The following is a 17,389-nucleotide window of genomic DNA, read 5'->3' as shown; positions in this document are numbered from 1 at the left end:
GCAGCCGCGGGCACTGCCAAGGGCCGCGCAGAGGCACGGGGGGCACGGGCTGCAGACTGCGAGCTCCGCACGTCATGCGAGGGGCTGGAGCGAGCCGGAGCTCTGGGTTGCTAAACAGTCCCGGTGTTTTGAACAAACAGATCTCGTTTTATCCTCCTTACTGTCTTTAGCGTGAAGCAAACAGGCTGTCTCACAGCTGGCCCCAAGGAGTCACAAGGAAGTGGTGCTGCAGGCTCGCTCTGCCCACCAGCTGGTGCCAGCCAGGTGCACCCTTGTTCTGCCCTGCAGGCATCCCTGTGGCACAGCTGTCACCATGTCTGCTGCTGGGCTGCTTTCTGAGGACAAGGTGATGCCAGTCATGCAGTGGACATGCCCCACCCTGCACCCGAGGGCTGCGGGTGTGCTGGACTTAGCCAGGGAGCGGAGCACCCGTAGGGTACCCTGTGCAGCCTCAGCAACACCCTGGGAAGCTGGCGGAGGGAGCGAGCCTGGGCCAAACCAGTGATACAGGCAAAACTGGGAGAAAAATTGACATGTCCTAAGAAATGGCAAGAAAGCAGAGCCGGCGCCTCAGAGACTTCAGCTAAAGCCAAGCCCCACAGCGCCAGGGACATGCCAGCTGCCTGAGTGGCTCCTGGTCACTGCAGGGCTGGGGCTGCTCTGCTGCCCTTCTGGGTCCCAAACCCAGTGAGGGTCACCAGGGATTTCTGCTAATTGGTCTTTGGTGGGAGAGGAAAGAGACTGTAAGAGAGGAAACATCAGGACATCTGACAGTCCAAAGCAGAGAGGGAGGTGTTTAGCAATGCCCCTGGGTGCTTTTCTAGGGTGGTATCAAGATAGCAAAGCGACTGCAGGAGAAGGGGCAGGTGTGCAGATAGAAGCAGTGGAACGGGCCGCAGGGAACGCCTCACCCAGCCCTGCCGCAGTGCTACTTGATTAACTCCTGATAAAACTCCGACCGCACAAATCTGGGCAGGGAGTCTTTCTCCATCAGGGCAAAGATCCTCTTCTGCGCCATGTCAAAGCTGCTTGGTGATGGCTCCACCAGGTTCTTCATGGTCACAGCCTTGGTGAAGTGGTCGATGTTCACCTGTGATGGGAGTGTAAGAGGGATAGGACCCTGCCTTTGCAAGGGGAGGGTGATGGCATCTTCCCTCACCTGCTCTATCCCACCAACAACCACACAAAGGTTATGGTGAGGGACTGAAGCAAGTTCACTTATCTGGGGGAATTACTGGTGGCAAACCTGTAAGGATGAGGTCTATCCTGCAGAAAAGCTAACTTGAGAGAAGGATTACTGTAAATAGTTATCCTTTATGATTAATCTAAGCCCTCTGTGTGGAGAGGTGGATAGGCATGTGCTGGAGGTGCCTGTGGCAGGAAGTAACCCAGCAGAGGCTGAGCATGCAAACAGGGACACAGGGTGTGAAGGATGGGAGTGCAGCATGTGGGGGGCTACTCCTTGCTGAGAGTAGAGCACTGAGCCCCCCAGCCACAGTACCCACAGTACGAGGTGCCCTGCAGACACTCTTCCTTGGGATGGAGCCCACCAGTGCAGCAGCCTCACCCCTACAGGTACCCGTGGCAACTGACCTCTTTAGGTGCCTCAGTCTGGATGAACTCCTCGTAAATCTTCTTGGCCTTCTCTGCCATCTTCACGGGGGACTTAGTTTTCTTGTAGTCCTCACAGGCCACCCAAAATTCGGCATTCTCCTCGCTGAACTCGGAGCGCAGGAAGCTGCGGAAGCTGGCGAGACCATCTGTGGAGGGGCCAAGTCCTCACTTAGCACCAGTGGTCCCAGGGGGGCCAAGCAGTCACTGAGCACCGGGGGGATGTGACCACAGGGGGATGTGACCACAGGGGGATGTGAACTTACAGGGGTTTTGCAGGAGCTTCTCCAGGGAATCGCGCCACTGCAGAGCCTCCTCTGGTGATGGCCTGAAGGGAGTAAAGAAAGTCCAGGTGACCCGTGCTCGCCTCACAGCCCCAGTCTCGGCTCCAGATTTTTGAATAATTCATTTAAAAATGGGGAGGAATGGAGTAACGAACTGCAGGGACTGTTGCAGAGTGGGGAAGATGGTCAATCAAGGGGATGCTGCTGTATTGCAGCACAAGTACCCTCCCCCGTAGAGAGCCAAGTGTCAGGGGAGGCGAGGGTGGGTCTGGGTGGGCAAATTCCCCCATGATGGAGCAGAGACGTGGCAAAGCAAGTCCATTCCATGGCTGTGGGTCCTCTGCTGCCCCAGCCCCCGTGCACAGGAGGGCAGAGCGGAGGCTCTGCAGGCAGCTGAGAACCATCCTGATGTTTCCCTGCTGGGGAGGGGATGCCCCCAGCTCAGGGGAACAGAGGGGGCTGGATCACTCCAGCCCTGGGCTGGGGTCAGTGCCCCTCCACTCCCATAGTGCCCCCGCCCCATTCTCATGCCTCATGGGGGGCAGGACGCTGGCCTCAGCTCCCTCCCTCCCCAGTGAAAACTTTTTGTGTTTTTCATGTGCATGGTTTTTCCTCTTTTATTTATTGGGGTTTTTTTCTTTCATAATGCAATGCTTGAATGTGACTTAAGAGCTTTGTGTGGTTTTTTTCCCAGTTTTCTGATTTTTTAAAAAAATTATTTTGTTTTTAATCCCCAAGGAGTTTGACTGAGCTGCCCTGGGGCACAAGGCTCCCACCTTGTTGCCCACTGAAGCTGGTGCCCGGTGCTGGAGGGGCAGAGAAGCCCCCCGTGTCACTCCGTGACACAGACCATCGCTGCTCCCCATGGGCAGCACTGCTCTCAGGCTTGTTTTGCTGCCACAGGGGCCACGTGTCGGATGGCAGAAGCACACGGCTTGCTCACCAAACTGCCAGCACCCAACACTGGAAACCACGATGCAGGCTCTGATCATTCACTTTCTGGGTCTTAAATCGCATTAGCTGTTGCTATCAAGGATCAAAAGCTCTCCCTGTCCCCATGTTCCCGCCAGGCGTCTCCCCACCCTGGTGAGGGGGAGCATCGCTGCAATGACCCAACACAATCCAAATTTCCCAGAAACTACCAAATTCACTTTTCTGTTATCTGAATGTTCCAGGGATGATATTAACTGTGAGTGAGATGCTGACAGATGCGTGATACCAAGGCTGCACAACAATGCAGCGAAGGAGAAAACAGCTCCTGCAGCCAGCAGGGAGTGAAGATGTTCTGGGGCTTTCTGCGGGGAGATGAAGTGACTGCAGCTCTCTGTGGGCTCTCCTTGGGGTAAGCGGAGTGTTTGTCTGCATGCTGGGGTTGGATTTTGGGTTTGGTTTGGGTTTTTAGCAGTTCCTTGGTGGAAGGTTACTGGTTTAGAGGAACATTGCTAGAGCTGAAGGGGAATGTGGGGAGAAGGACTAGTGTAAAGAAAAAGTTGTGATTTTATAATGGAAATAGAAACCTGGCCTTGTTAAGAGTGGGAATGTGCCCCTTCTGTTTTTCATCGTGACAAGGCCACTTGAGCCCTTCAGGATGAGTCCTTGTTCCCATTGCCATGAGCAAGGCTGGCTGAGCTTCTGCCTCCTCCAGCAAGTTAGGTAGCCTAGGTGCTTTCAGACCTGGGTCTTCTGGCACCGCGTGTGTCTGGGTGCAGCTCAAGGGCAGGGGCATTTGTCCCCAGGGCAGTCTCACACAGCTGGTGGCAGCACGGCTGAGGGGTAGCAGAGGGGCCACGGCAGCAGCCTGAGGTGGAGGTATCCCAGGTGGGGCAATCACCTTAGGTCCAGAAGCTATCCTGCTTTCAAATTTTAGCTAACATTTCTTTCCAAGGTTTATTTTGCCTCCTTCCAACCGCTAGTCCTGCAGCACAGCCCACCAGCCTCCCTAGCTTCTACTCTGCTTTGCTTTGTCATTCAGCCAGGCTGGTGCTGGAAAGCAAAGGCTCAAGATGAAGGCAATAAGGTGAGAAGGTGCCATCATCATGGAGCTGCCCAGAGCCAGGTGTTGCACCATGGGGCTGTGCACTCAGCACCAGAGGACGTGCTGCAGCCCTGAAGCCAACAGAATGACAAGGGTTGCACCTCTGGGCTGAGGCATGTGACTCAGAGAAGTCCAAGTGCCATATGCCTCTGGCAAAAACCTTTATCAAATAATGTGAAATCTCATCAAAAGTAAATTGAGTTTCCATGAGAAATCTGGTTTCCATAAAACTGTATTGCCTGACACGTCTCATGCAGTCCTGACGTAACTCTCCGAGCCCGCGCCCAGCCAGCGGGTCACGAGGAGTGTGCCACGAGCTGCCTGCCACGTAAAGCCCCTGTGCCCAGCTGTAGCAGGGGCTTCAGCCCCTCGCCCCCACCCCTCCAGCTGGGCAAGAGTGCCAGCCCAGCCCGCGCCGGCGCGGTACTCACTTGTGGGCTTTGGGTGGCTTCTCCGGCTTCTCTGGGTAGGGGATGATGAAGTCAATGGCCGAGTCGGGCTTCTGGAGCAGTGTGCCCAGCTTGGTCTTGATCTCCTTGGCCCTGCAGGAGGGGATGAGTAGAGGCAGGTCGGGCAGAGGGAGGGGGCAGTGGGGCTGGTCCCTGCCCTGTGCCCACACAGACCCCAGCATGGCTGCTGGTGAGGTACAGAGCTGTGTAATTAACTACTCAAATGGAGCCTGATGCTGTCAAGGCGCCTGGCTGTGGCACTTCAACCCGGGCACGCAGAATTAGCGTCAGCTCTTGATCTTGATCTCTTTGCTTTGTCCCCATCTGTGGCCAGGATAATTGTATCAGCGGGGCTGGTGCTGCTCTGAGGATGAATTAGGGGATGTGTGTGCAGCACTCAGTTTCTATAGTGATGAGCCCGGAGGAAATGCTGGTGAGGAGATGGAGCTGGCTTCAGAGAAGAGGCTGTGCAGGGTGCTGGGCTGGGCTGAGCCCTGATCTTGATCTCTTTGCTTTGTCCCCATCTGTGGCCAGGATAATTGTATCAGCGGGGCTGGTGCTGCTCTGAGGATGAATTAGGGGATGTGTGTGCAGCACTCAGTTTCTATAGTGATGAGCCCGGAGGAAATGCTGGTGAGGAGATGGAGCTGGCTTCAGAGAAGAGGCTGTGCAGGGTGCTGGGCTGGGCTGAGCCCCATCCCACACTGACCCTGCCAGGCCTGCATCACCAACAGCATTTGGGGCAGGGTGTCCTCATATACATATATAAATATAAGTAATATATAAGCCTTATGTCTGCAATGGGAAGGGTCCTGCAAACAGGTACCTCCTGGGTGCTGCTTTCCTTCTTTCTCCTGCTGGGAAGAAGGGTTCCAGGAGCTGAAGTGCCCTGACTGCCAAAAGCCGTGTGCTAGTCATCACTGCCTCAAGGCCATGCTCCAGACCTCTCTTTGGAGGCTGCAGACACAAGAGGGATACTGGTGCTTGACAGCAGGTCCAGCTGTCTCCCAAAATGTTCCCTTTTGCGCAATACAATTTGCAAGGTGGTCCTGGGGATCTAAAGCCACCGAGGAGGCTCCCCTGCCCGGCAGCTTGGTGGTGGTAGCAAGAGCAAGCCAACATTTTGCAGAGAAAACTCAGGTGTGCTGCATAAGACTCGTGAAATCAAGGGCTGAAAACAGATTTCCCAAACCTCATCTTTGCAGGGCAGAATGTTTTCTGGGCACAGCAAAGTTTGGTGGCTTCCAGGTCATCTTGCTTGCACAGGAGGTGAATGAGAGCAAGGGGACATGTTGCTTCCCCACGGGCCAGCTGGGCTTGGTGCCCTCGCCATGGCATGGCTGTTGAAGCTGGGCTGCAGCTCCCAGCTTCAGGGCCCACTGTGCTTCTCCCGGCTGCTTTATTTTCTTTATTTTCTTTATTTTCACAAGCCCTCTGTGGCTATAGCTGCTATTTCATTTCCATTCCTTTAATTTTTTCCCTCCCTGTAAAACTCGCTCTGTGTTTTGGTTTTCCACCCTCCAGTCCCCGTGGGTGACTATTTGAGACTTGGCATGGGCTCTGCTCCTCTGCTGGCTTCCCCCTTCTTCTGCCGCAGAAACCTGCCTCTGACACCAGGCTGGGACGGGCGCGGTGCTGGGGACAGTGGGAGCGAACAGCCGGCGCGGGTCTGCACAGACCGCCCGCGGAGGGTGTGAAGCACGAGGCAGAGCGCTCCCAGAAACCCAACCGCTTTCATGGAAAATGTCAGTAGCTACAAGGACAGCTTCCGTTGCTTGTACTTCCAAGAAAACTTGAATCTTGCCTGGAAAGACCAGGACCTCAGGCGAAGGGTGATGAGGTCCCCACGCTCCCTGCACCGAGGTATCTCTGGGACAGGGACGCTGCCATGCACCCTTCGTCCTGCTTCCTCAGATAAATAAAATGCAGATAAATGCTCTGAGCCAGAGCTGGCTTCTGATGCCCAGAGCCTGGGGCTGGGTCTCCTGCAAGCCTCAGGTGCCCCTTGGCATCCCAGTGGCTGGCACCACTGTGCCAGGACTCACGTGGCCCTGGCCCACACAGATGGCACAGCTGCAGCGAGCAGGATCAGGAGAACACAGCAGGAGCTGTAGCCTCATTAGTACCAAAGCAATGGATGGGTGCAAAGGGTCCCCCAGGAAAGCTGGCAGGGCAGGATGGCCTACCGCTCAGCTCTTCTTTTCTAGATAGCTATGCTTATGGTCACAGGTCCCCACAGGGAAGGGGACATGCAGATTCAGGGAGCACCTTTCAGAGAGAGGCTGAGCAGAAATGCCAGCTGCCACCTGGTCCCTCTCCCTGCCACCACCCCACACTCAGGAGGGCAACCTGCTGCCTGTGCCAGGTTCTGTGTGCCAGGGAGAGTCCCCTCCAAGTGATCTGACCATGTGCCCATGTGGGGGTTTCATCTGGCAGGAGCAGGGGTGAAGAGCAAGGGAAAAGGGGCTCAGCCACCTCTGAAGTGAGGATGGTGGATGACCGGGAGTCCTGAGCAGGCAGGGGGAAAATACAGGCTGTGCTGGGAGCAGGGGCAACGAGAGCCAAACCTAACACACAATGGGCTAAGGAGTTGGGAAGGCAGGATGCAACTGAAGGCATCAGCAAGCAGCAGTAAGCACTGCCCTGGATAATACTCAGATCTGGTTCAAAATCTTGCTCTCCAATTCCCATCCTCTGACAGTGACTTAGGGCCAACATCTGTCAGGCTCCAAAGGCACTAATGGGCCTTAATGGTTCTGAGCAGCCCCAGCGGAACCCCACACCCTGCCCACAGCCATGGGCTCCATTTAAACTCAGCCCTGGGGCTACCTTCCCTTGGGATGTGCTGTGGGTGGGCTTCTCTCCAGCTTGATTTCCTGGATTGGTGTTGGACCTATATTGCAGCCCCACTACTTGCTGCTCCCAGTGGGGATCCCTGGATGGCTCCAGCCCTGCTACGTCCCATTGTGCTGTTGATGGACACCAGTGCCTGCCCACCCTGCTGAAGCCCTTCAGGTCCTGATGTAGGGAGAGCAGCAAGAACCTTCCCCCCTAAGCAAGTCCTCAGTTGTGGGACCTTCGTGAAATCTAAGGAGACAGAAGAGATGAGGAAGCTTGTTGAAAGGAAGGGAGATAGAACAGCCAGAGGGCTGAGAACTTGCAGGCTGGTGGGAGAAAAGGACTATTTAAAGGCATTATCCTGGCGTCCTCCAGCAAATGTTTTACAAGCTTTCAAGCAAGACTTCAGCAAAGGCTAAACATCAGGATAAAAAAGGCAGTTATAAACAAAAGGCATCCTTAACCCCCCCCCAGCTATGTCCGAGTGAGAAAAAGCAAAAGGACCGTAAACTGTAGAAGGTTAAGTGTGACAACATATGAGAGCAAGCCAAGAAAAAGTCTGAGAAACAGCTTCCAAGAAGCATTAAAAGAAAATACAGGCTCTTGTCAAACACATCAAAAGCAAGAAGGCTCCTGGGGAGGGCTAGGAGAGGCTCTGGCTTTAAAACCAAAACAAAAAAGAAGTTCAAAGAAGTTAAAGCTACAGCTGAAAGCTAAAGCTGCTGCTGTGCCCGAGGGCACGGAGGTGCTGGAGGGAATGCCCTTGGAGGGGAAAAAGGCTCCAGAGGGATTTGAGGAGCCATAAAGCTGCAAGTGTGATACTGCACAGGCGTGTCAGCAGCAGCTGTATCAGACAGTCATAGTGGACACATGGACAAATATGGTCCATTGGAGAGGAGTCAAAGCAGCTCTGGCAATAAGAAGAGTTTCCTTCAAAGCTATCAGCCGTCTCTGACGAGGCCAGTGAGCATGGAGGTTGGGGAGAGTCGGGGGGTACCAGCCCCTTGGGTCTGTAGGAGACCTTGGATGGGCTCTCCAGACCCCAGGCAGCTGCAGGAGGGAAGGCCATCTCATGGATGACAGCATGGGAAACGTAGCACAAAACGCATAGGGGATATGCTGTGTTTTCCTCAGTGGAGACAGTCTTGAGGGAACACTGCCTGGGACCACGCTGTTAAACACATCACACACAGGGAAGAGGGCTGAGCAGCAGATACTGTGCTACCCAGGGACAGCACCTGGTGACCAGTTGTGAGGAACTTCAGGATTCTCGTGAGACTGGCAATGAAGCGGCTGTTGAAATTCCTCATAGAGCAACACAAAACAATGCCTGTGGGACAAACCCAATCTTAAGTCCATGTATAAAATGGTGGGCTGTAAGCAAAGTGGCCTTTCAGGAGTGAGAAGATTTGAAGTGAAAACAGCAGCACGGCAGCAATGAAAAAAGCTCACGTAGTATTGGCAAGCAGCAGATGAGGGACAACAAAGATGACTGCGGAGCAGAAGCGTGTGGGTCAGCCACGCCTGGCAGAGCTGTCCACAGCGCAGCAGGCTGCAGGAGACCAGGCGAGGGGAGCGTGGGGCTGCGAGGCTGGCCGAAGGGCACGCTTCAAGCAAAGAAATTGTCAAAGGCTCACACTCCTGCGATGGGAATTTGCCTTGGTTTTGGGCAAACAGCATCACTTTAGCTGACAAAGGGTGACTTCACTCTTCCCCAGGACAGGGAACGCGACCCTCGCTCTCATCCAAAAATCAGTGCTATGGCATTTGCAGCTGCAAGGAAATCCTCACTGGGTCATGCATGTGTAAAGTCTTTCACCAAGTTTCCTTCTTAGGTGAAGGACTGAGCACTCTCCTGCTGCAGGGAGACGCCAGCCTCATGCCATGGCCTCCCTTCCACCTCTGCTTATCACTGGACTCCTTCCAAAGCCCCTCCAGCTCTGCATGTTTGAATCAGGGTGGAAATGGCTGGGGGCTGGAGCCTGCCTGAGCTCCCAAGGGGTGCGAGCAGCCTGAGAAGCACCACCGCCACGTTGGGCAGGTTTTGAAGTGAGTGCTGGGGCGAGGGGAGGAAGATGAGGATGAGGCTGGGTGCCATGAGTGGGGCACAGCAGGCTCTCCGCACAGCGCCGAGCCTCGTGAGAGGGGCCGGGGCTGGCTAATCCATGTGCGAGGGCAACACAAGCAGTTAAAGAGGATTTTGAGGCACATTAGAGCCAGGTCTGTTTTTGCCGCAGAAAGGCAACCACTTGCCTGCTGTTTTTCTCCCCACTATGTTTTACAGATATTAAGGTCTGATAACAATGTGCTCCTGCCCCAGGCCTGCACTGGGAAGCAGCTGAGGCTGAAGGGTGGGTTTATTGCAGCCCAGACTTGCCTAGCAGAGAGGTTCCCAAATCAGAAGGGAGATTTTGAGACTGGATCGGCGCTTGCCCCTCTGAGGGTCTCAGCCACACACAGCATCCTGCTGAGCCCCCGCCAGCAAGCCTCCCTTCCCTCCCAGTTCAGAGCTGGGCAATCCCATTCCCCACAAGCGATGTCTGTCGTGGGGATGTGCTGTAGGAAGACCCTCTCTGCCCCCAGCAGAGCCCTGCAGGGAGACAGGCCCCTGCATCCCCACGCGGGCTGGCCACTCTCACCTCTCCAGGCATGTGTGGGGCAGCGCTGCTAGTCCTTTGCACATCTTGGCAGGCTGTGGTTTTCCTCAGCTGTGAGAAGAGTGTGAGCGATGGCTAAAGCAGGCGGCAGCTCTTTCTGCAGCCCAGCTCCCAGCTCTCCCTCCTATATAGTGCCGGGAGCTGGACCCCCGCCAGCCCCGTAACCAATGCCGTCCGCCCCGCCGCAGCTGGCCCCGGCCCCGCTGGCTTCTGGAGTTTGTTTTCTACTCTCTAAGCTCACATGGGCGGAAAAAATGCGGGTTTTTTTAGGGTGAGATCAGGTAATCGACTTGGAAGGGTCATAGCTGCTGTTTGAGGGGCTTCAGGAAGCCCACTGGGTTTCTTCTTAATGGCATATCAGGCTTCAGGTCAGTATTTAGAAGAGCCAGGTAGAAATGCTTCATTCAAGTGAGGTTTTTTCCAATGAAAAATGTCACTTTCATAAAAATAGAAGTGCTTAGGAGAAGTCTTGCTGTTGATTTAAAGCCTGTGGCTAACGTCAAAATATCCACAGCTTCAGCAGTGGTTGTCAGCTGGTGGGTAACAGTGACTTCTCTTCCAGATCAAATTCATTTTAATGTAAGATTTTAAAAAATAAATAAATAAATAAATAAAAAATCTAAAATTCATAACAAAGGTTCTGGTTTTATCTGATAGTGAAACTTGGAGGACAAAAAGGATTCCCACCCAGAGTTTTGTTAAGTGGAAAATTTGGACCTTTTTTCCATCCCCCTGCAGAGCAGTAAAACGTGTGCCAGAACCTGGAGCCACCTGTGATGTAAGAGGCGTGGGGCCCAAGCAGGGAGCAGTCCTTGCCTCCCCCTGCATGGCTCTGCCCCATCACTGCCCCACAGGGACAAAGCCCCTTGTGCACCTAAACCCTGGGTGCTGCACAGCACCGTGGTGTTTCGGCTTGCTTGGGTTAGGTCTCTGGTTGCTCAACCGAAACCCGCAATCACGGAGCCAGTGCCTCCCTGTGGCTATGATACCTGTGGCACGAGTTGTGCCCAGCCTCAGCCAGGCACCCAGGCACAGCACAGGCGCAACCCCAGTGAGTGAGGCTGCCTGCTGAGAGCCAAATCATGGCAAACACTGCGACCAGCCTGGCTCCAAGAGGTCCCCGTTGGTGCCTCCCCATGGCTGCTCAAGGGGAGTATGAGTTGCAGCCAGCAGCTGCCATGGAGTCACTCCTACTATGGCTTGGGACTGGAGAGGATAACCACAGCCATCCTGGGCATTTCCATCCTGCCTTCCAGCTGGGATGTGTCAGCCAGCCCTCAGCATGGTCACAGCTCACGGCCCAGGTCTGCAGGGTTGGACTAGAACTAGCGCAAGGCAAAAGCCCTAGAACACAGGTAGGGTGGCCACGGGGGCCTCAGCACCAGCTGTTTTGCAGTTTGTGTAGCAGGACTTGCGCACACCCACACGGGTCTTTACCATCCCACGCTGGTGCCTGTTCCATCACACCTGCTCCGGCACAGGTGCACAGAGGGTGTGTGGCTCTGCTCTGCCTCCACCTCCTGCTCCACCCCAGCCAGGGCATTCCCTGGGCACCCCACACAGGGTGTGGACTCGAGTTTCACTCTGAAAATCTGCCATGTGCCTGTCCCCAAGCTAGGCTGCCTTGGTGACTATGAAGACATACAGCAAAGTGCCTTAATACCCACAGCTTAAAGCTGGGAATAGGAGACCTTGCTCCCAGCTTAGCTGCCCACACCCCAAGAGCAACAATGGTCTTAATTACCCTGACCAGCCCCAGCTGCTCCCCCAGCCCTGGCCTACATTTAAGCTCAGGCCTGGGCCCCCTTTGTCCCACCAAGCTGTGTCAGAGGTGTGCCTGGTTCTGACCCCACTGGATGCACTTTGGACCTGCGTGGCGATCCTGTCTGCTGGGATTGTACAGCAAGCCAGCATCTGCACTTCAGTGCATGAGTGTGGTAACTGAAAGTTAGAAGGCTGCTAGACACCATGCCTCCCTGGAGAGCTTGCATTAGCTTTTTACTGGTTTGTAATGGAAATTGAATGAAAAAAGTACAGCCTAAAATTTCAGAGGAAGAAATGCTTGCATGACGTTTCCCTAGGTTTGGGCTGATGAGAGACCTGCAGATGCACCCAAGCAGGAGCACCAGACCTGGGGTCTGTCCCTTTGCGCTGCCTGACCCAGCAGTCCCCTCACAGAGGGGGAAAAGAAACAATGGTAGCTGCAGAGGAGGTATTTTAGTTCTTCAGGGGCTGCTATCGTTATGCCCTTGTCACAGAGGAGTCAGTGGGGTGGCTCTCTTATTAGCATGGAGATGCCTCGCTCTGGTTTGGGGGTAGCCAAGAGCCCAATTGCTCCATCTCCTGGCAGCTGGGGTGCAGCCCCAGCTCTCCAATGGACTGCAGCCTTGGAAGCTTGCAAGTCTGTTGTGCCGTGCCAGTTGCTCTTAGGGCCAGAAAACGTGTCAGGGCCATTTGTTTCCTAGCAGGGATATCACCAGGGTATCCCAAGCGTCAGGGCAATGCCTGCCAGCTCAGTGGCTGCTTTGAAAGGCTCCTTTGAAGCCGAGGTGCTGTTTGCAGGGTGCTTTGCCAGCCAGCTGGTCACCTCCTGGCACGGTGGGGAGTGGGCAGCAATGAGGGGCTGGTGAGAGCTGCCAGTGGTTCTCACAGCTCCAGGGCAGGGAAGGGCAGCGGGGCCATGGGACTGCAGGGAAAACACACACAGCCTTGCGCTTGGCTGTCAAGCCATTGGGAACACAGTTATTTTTTCTCATTAATCTTCAGAAATAAAGCCAGCATTGGAAATCCCAGGGGATCTCAGATCTGTGGGATCAGGCGTTTTGTGTGAATGCAGTCCAGCAGACACCGAGCACCCTTACGTGCTCTCCTTCCAGCTGCAGCTGGGGCCATGTGCCCCTGGCAAGCAGACAGCTGCTCCAGGCATGCCATAGGCATGGCTCCAGCTCTGCAGACCTCCTGCTGCCTGAAGGAGCCCGGAGTCATGCCCCATGAGACCTTGATGAGGAATCAGGTCTGTCATCTAAAGACTTTTACCTACTTCTTTTAGCCTGGGTGGGTAAATCCCCTGGTCCTGTGGCTCTGCCGTAGCTCAGTGACTGACGCTTGAAAATCCCTTTTATGGTCCCAGGGTGAGGGTTTAACAAATGGACAGAGTAAGTTAGGGAAATTCATGTCCAAAATGAGCCGTGAATCTCCATGTGAGATGGTGATAAGGAAGCTATACCCTGCTGTGGGATTGCAGTTGTGCATTTTAGCAGAGACTTCTCTGAAATGCTGAGAAAGAGAGCACTGAGCAGAAGCAAGGGTTACACAGAAATAGCCTGTATTTTCCACAGACCTTTGTCCAGTAAGAAATGTTTGGTTTGTGCATTGCAAGGCTTTGAGTGCTAAGAAAATATTTCCAATAAGAAAATACGCAGACCTTCCTTTTCTTCCCACGACAGCTTAATTTCTTTAAGAGCCCTTCTGGGACAACTTTTTGGAGATCCAAGTGCACTCCAAGGACCAGTTTATCTTGTGTACACAATAGCTGTTTTCCTCCAATAGTGCTCTAGGTTTGTGCCTTGCAACTGCCCCCTCAAAAGCCACATGGAATCTCCCATTACACCAGATTTATCCTGGGCTCTGTTATTTCAAGATTTTATTATCCTTTCTAACAACTTGCCTTTTATAGAAGGTAGCCTTGCTGCTTTGCAGTTTCCTGGTTCCCACTGGAACTTTTTAAAAATTAGCATCATATTTAACAACATGGGCTTTCTGGTAGAGGGATCACTGTAATTCTTACTGAGGCGAGTACTTGGCAGTTTATCTAAGTGCTTTTTCTGGCAGATTTTTAACCATGAGTTCTAAAAACGGGATTGGTGGTTGGTTTGTTTGTTTTTTTTCCCCAGTGCCTTGAGACAGTCATGCAAATGCACATCTCCTAAGGAATGAACTTACTGTGAGCTCCTTTACAGCAAAGGTCAGTGCAAGTAATTCACCAAGGTTTTCTGTGACAGCTCTTTCTTACTCGGATCCTGATCACGTCCTGTCCCTGAGGCTCTCTGGAGAGCCTTCTGTTTCTCACATAGTCATGATTAATTTTCATGCCTTTAGGAAGCTTTCCTCAGATCTTCTGTGGCCTTCCTTCCACTTGCAACTTTCCAGAGCTTGTATTCTTTTTTATTTTTAAATCTCTCATCTGTGTGCAATTTTCACTTCTTTTAAGGTCTTGCCACTTCTGGATCATGTTTCTCAAGGCCAGCCTACCTCTCATTTCCTTTTTGACAAAGTTATGGCTTTTGCTCTCACCAGTGCAGTCTGATCAGAACTTGTGGCCCCTCATTTGTTACCTTAGAACTAAGTTCGTGTTACCATGAACTAAGTGCATGGTTCCGGAGTCGATTGGTTAACACATAGTATGGGGTTACACCATCCTACCGTCTCTGCAAAGCTTCTGAGGTCCAGCCTGATGGCTAAAATGCTTGTGTAGAAGGAAGGCAACAGGGGATCCCGGCTCCCTCTGCTTGCTGCACCCAAGTCACTGACACAGGAGGCATGGGTGAGGTCGAAGAGGAGAAAACCCTGGCTCCGGGACTCTGGCCAGCTGGGAATTCGGGAGTCACGTAAGCCCCGCGTCCCAGCTGCGGAACCGCCAAGTTCCTCGACCCTGAGCACAAGGCTCGAGACCAGCTGGGGCCATGGCCGAGACATGGGGCTGCTCCTCACGCGTGCTCTGGGCCTGCAATAGGGGTCTGCTCCCCTTCCAGCATTCGGGCAGCACGGGGAGGGCAGCCCACCCTGAGATACACATGGGGCTGGCCTCACCTCTTGCACATGTGGAGCACCCCTGGGAACAGGACTGAGCTCTGGGTCACCTGTGTCCATAAAGACAGCCCAGAGGAGTGAGTGGTGACAAGTGTTCTCAAGACAATGCAAGTCTTTGCATGGTGTTTATGCTACTATAGGTAATAAAGTGACAGCAGCATCTGAACAGCAACAGCCCTGTAGCAGCCCCCCTGCACCCAGAGCAGGTCGGTGAGGACAAGGCACATGCTATGTGTTTGCAGGGACCTACTGCGGGCAGAGCCAGTACCTCAGGCACATCGGCCACTGCTGCTGAGCTTCCAGAACCTCCACCATCCCAGCAGCACTGGTGTCACCTTGTGCTCTGTGGGGTGGAGCCCTGGCACAGGCAGCAACACGCTGCTGCCTTCCTGCGTCCATCTACAGCATGGACACTTCTCGTGTGCCTTCCTCCAAGTGTCACCAAAAGACACGAGCTGTGAACACGTGGTTGGGTTGGTGATGTGCAGGACACAAACAATTTCAACACAAATTTGCACAAACAGACCAGATACAGGATTTTATTTAAGGCCCAAATTACCAATTGCCTGGATTACACCGTTTTTACCCGGATCCACGTGCTGGATCCAGGCAGCAAAGCACATTGTTGCTCCTCACCCACCAGCCAGCATCTGCATTTTGGATCACTTGACAGAATCAGCTGCCACACAAGAAGTGCACCTCTGTCTCCACATTAGCTATGCAAGCACCCCGCTTCTCTCCCAGGCATGCACTCATCCTCTGCCCAGAAGAGCATCTCAGCGGTTGAATGAGCCCTTTCCTGCCCATCCCTTTTGCTCTATGTGCCCTGCTGTGGCACTGCCTTTCCCAGCTCATGGATGGCCCCATTCTCCAGCACCTCCACCTTCCCCTTGCCTGGCTGCAGCACGCTGGCCACCATCGCCCTGGCCACTGTTTCCACAGGCACTGAGTAAGCGGTGGGGAAGACACAAGCCACTACACCCAGAAACTGCTGGGCCATCCACTCCATGGGCCGGGACTCCTGGCGCTTGCACAGCAACACCCTGCAAAGCGAGGGGGTAAGGTTGGTGAGGCTGAAAACATACCCCCAGGGGAAAGCCAAAGATAGGGCTCTCCAGCTGCAGCAGGGACCCAGCCCAGCTTGCTAAACCCACAGGGGGGCCATGGGGCTTTGGCAAGGTCCCAAAATGTGACCGAGCTGAGACACTAAACTCCTTTCCCTGCAGCACTGCCAACCCCAGGATGCCAGTTCTCCCAGGCAGCAAGAGCACAGTACTACTGAAAGGATACAAGTGATTATCCCCCCTGCACAAGGTCAAAGTCTGTGCGGAGATAAGCTTGGACCTGTATCCCCCAACCTCTGCTTTCAACCCAAGCCTCTGCTCCTTGAGTGGCATGTGACATGAGCACTGGGAGGGGCTGTGGGAAACTGCTGCACTTGCTCCACACAGCACTGGGAAGCAGCACGCTCATGCAGGAGCTGCCTTTGCAGCTGGTGGCTTTCTCCACTTCCCTCCCCAGCCCTCCCCTTATGCATCCTTTCTCTCTTTCTCCATCTATCTCCCAACCTGCTGCCCTGGCAACCCTCCACCTGAGTCCTGTGCCCGCTCTCCTCCACCACTACTCACGCTGGCCGGAGAATGGTACAGTGATCAAAACCAACAGCCTGGACCAGGTTCTCCACTTCTCCCTGTCAGAGCAGTCAGGCAGGATGAAAGGAGAAAAGGATGACTGCAAGCACCATCCCTGCCATCCTCAAAACTGGCAGGACAGTTGCTGAGCTGCAGGCAGGACAGCACAAATGCCAACGCAGAGCTAGTGCAGGCCAGGTACTGCCTGGGCAGCAAGCAGCTCTCCAGGGAAAGGCAGTGTGGGTGAGCGTCCATGGTACACGCTGACTACTAGTCAGCAGCGCACCCTTGCAACCATCACGCTAACTGCAACTGGACGTTCCTGGGACAGCATCCGGACTCGGTGTCCAGCCTGGAGATGCCAGCACAAGACACTGGCAGACAGCATCAAGTTCAGCAGATGTTTGGAGCTGCAGGACACAATGTGTGGGGAAAAAAAACCTTTTCTGACAGGTATGGTCCCCCTGAGAAGCCTGTGGGCTCGCTACTCCTGGACAGTTCACATCTCACCTGAACGCAGCCCTGAGCCTCCCCACCTAGCTGTGAAACCATCCTAGCGTGGGGTGGGGTTGGGATGGAGGCCCCAGCAGGTCTTTCTAGTGGTTTGCAGAGGGAGCTGGGCACTGAACGTGGGTGCTGAGCTGCTTTGGCCGAAGCCAGTCGCACGGCTGTCCTGACAGCCCCCTTCCCTCACCCACTTCTCCCCCAGCCATTTGCATCTCTGGACAGTTCCGCTCCTGCTTTGCTCCCGAGCATCCCAGGAGGAGCACACCCCGGCTGCCCCCTCACCTTCACACGGAGGTAGAGGAAGCGGCTCTGGGGGTTCGCCCCCTGCGAGGACTGCAGGACAAAGTGTTTGCAGCCGCCGGCCAGCGCCAGCTCTGCCGCCTGCGCCACGTAGTCCCGGTCCACGCGGACGAAGCCGTCCTGCAGGGAAAGGGGAGAGGGGGGTCAGCGTGGCGGGGAGGGCGAGGGCAGCAGTCCCGCCCCGGGTCCCACTCACCACGCCCGCCTTGGCCCTGGTGGTGCCCAGGCAGCAGAAGCCGACATCGTGCCCCTGGAAGACGGCAGCGTG

General features: G+C 54.5%; 2 protein-coding genes across 2 annotated transcripts; both read right to left on the bottom strand.

The window, feature by feature from the left end:
• Positions 1-667: 667 nt before the first annotated feature.
• RGS5 (regulator of G-protein signaling 5) lies at positions 668-9,965 on the bottom strand. The gene is made up of 5 exons (XM_008943778.1): positions 9,857-9,965; positions 4,362-4,472; positions 1,878-1,939; positions 1,594-1,760; positions 668-1,090 (listed from the first exon to the last, which is right to left on the bottom strand). The coding sequence occupies exons 1-5, from the start codon at positions 9,898-9,900 to the stop codon at positions 929-931; spliced, it is 546 nt and encodes a 181-aa protein (XP_008942026.1). The 5' UTR covers positions 9,901-9,965; the 3' UTR covers positions 668-928.
• A 5,535-nt stretch (positions 9,966-15,500) lies between these two features.
• On the bottom strand, positions 15,501-17,386 carry HTATIP2 (HIV-1 Tat interactive protein 2, 30kDa; the record flags this gene model as incomplete). The annotated part of the gene is made up of 4 exons (XM_008943789.1): positions 15,501-15,726; positions 16,312-16,373; positions 17,104-17,241; positions 17,318-17,386. Coding segments are annotated over 4 exons (495 nt in total), but the record flags the coding sequence as incomplete, so codon positions are not given.
• Positions 17,387-17,389: the final 3 nt, after the last annotated feature.

This window comes from Merops nubicus, unplaced genomic scaffold (assembly GCF_000691845.1).
Source record: "Merops nubicus isolate BGI_N331 unplaced genomic scaffold, ASM69184v1 scaffold44500, whole genome shotgun sequence".
Taxonomy (NCBI): Eukaryota; Metazoa; Chordata; class Aves; order Coraciiformes; family Meropidae; genus Merops; species Merops nubicus.
The sequence above is the reverse complement of the archived record's forward strand: the minus strand, read 5'-3'. Positions and strand labels throughout refer to the sequence as shown.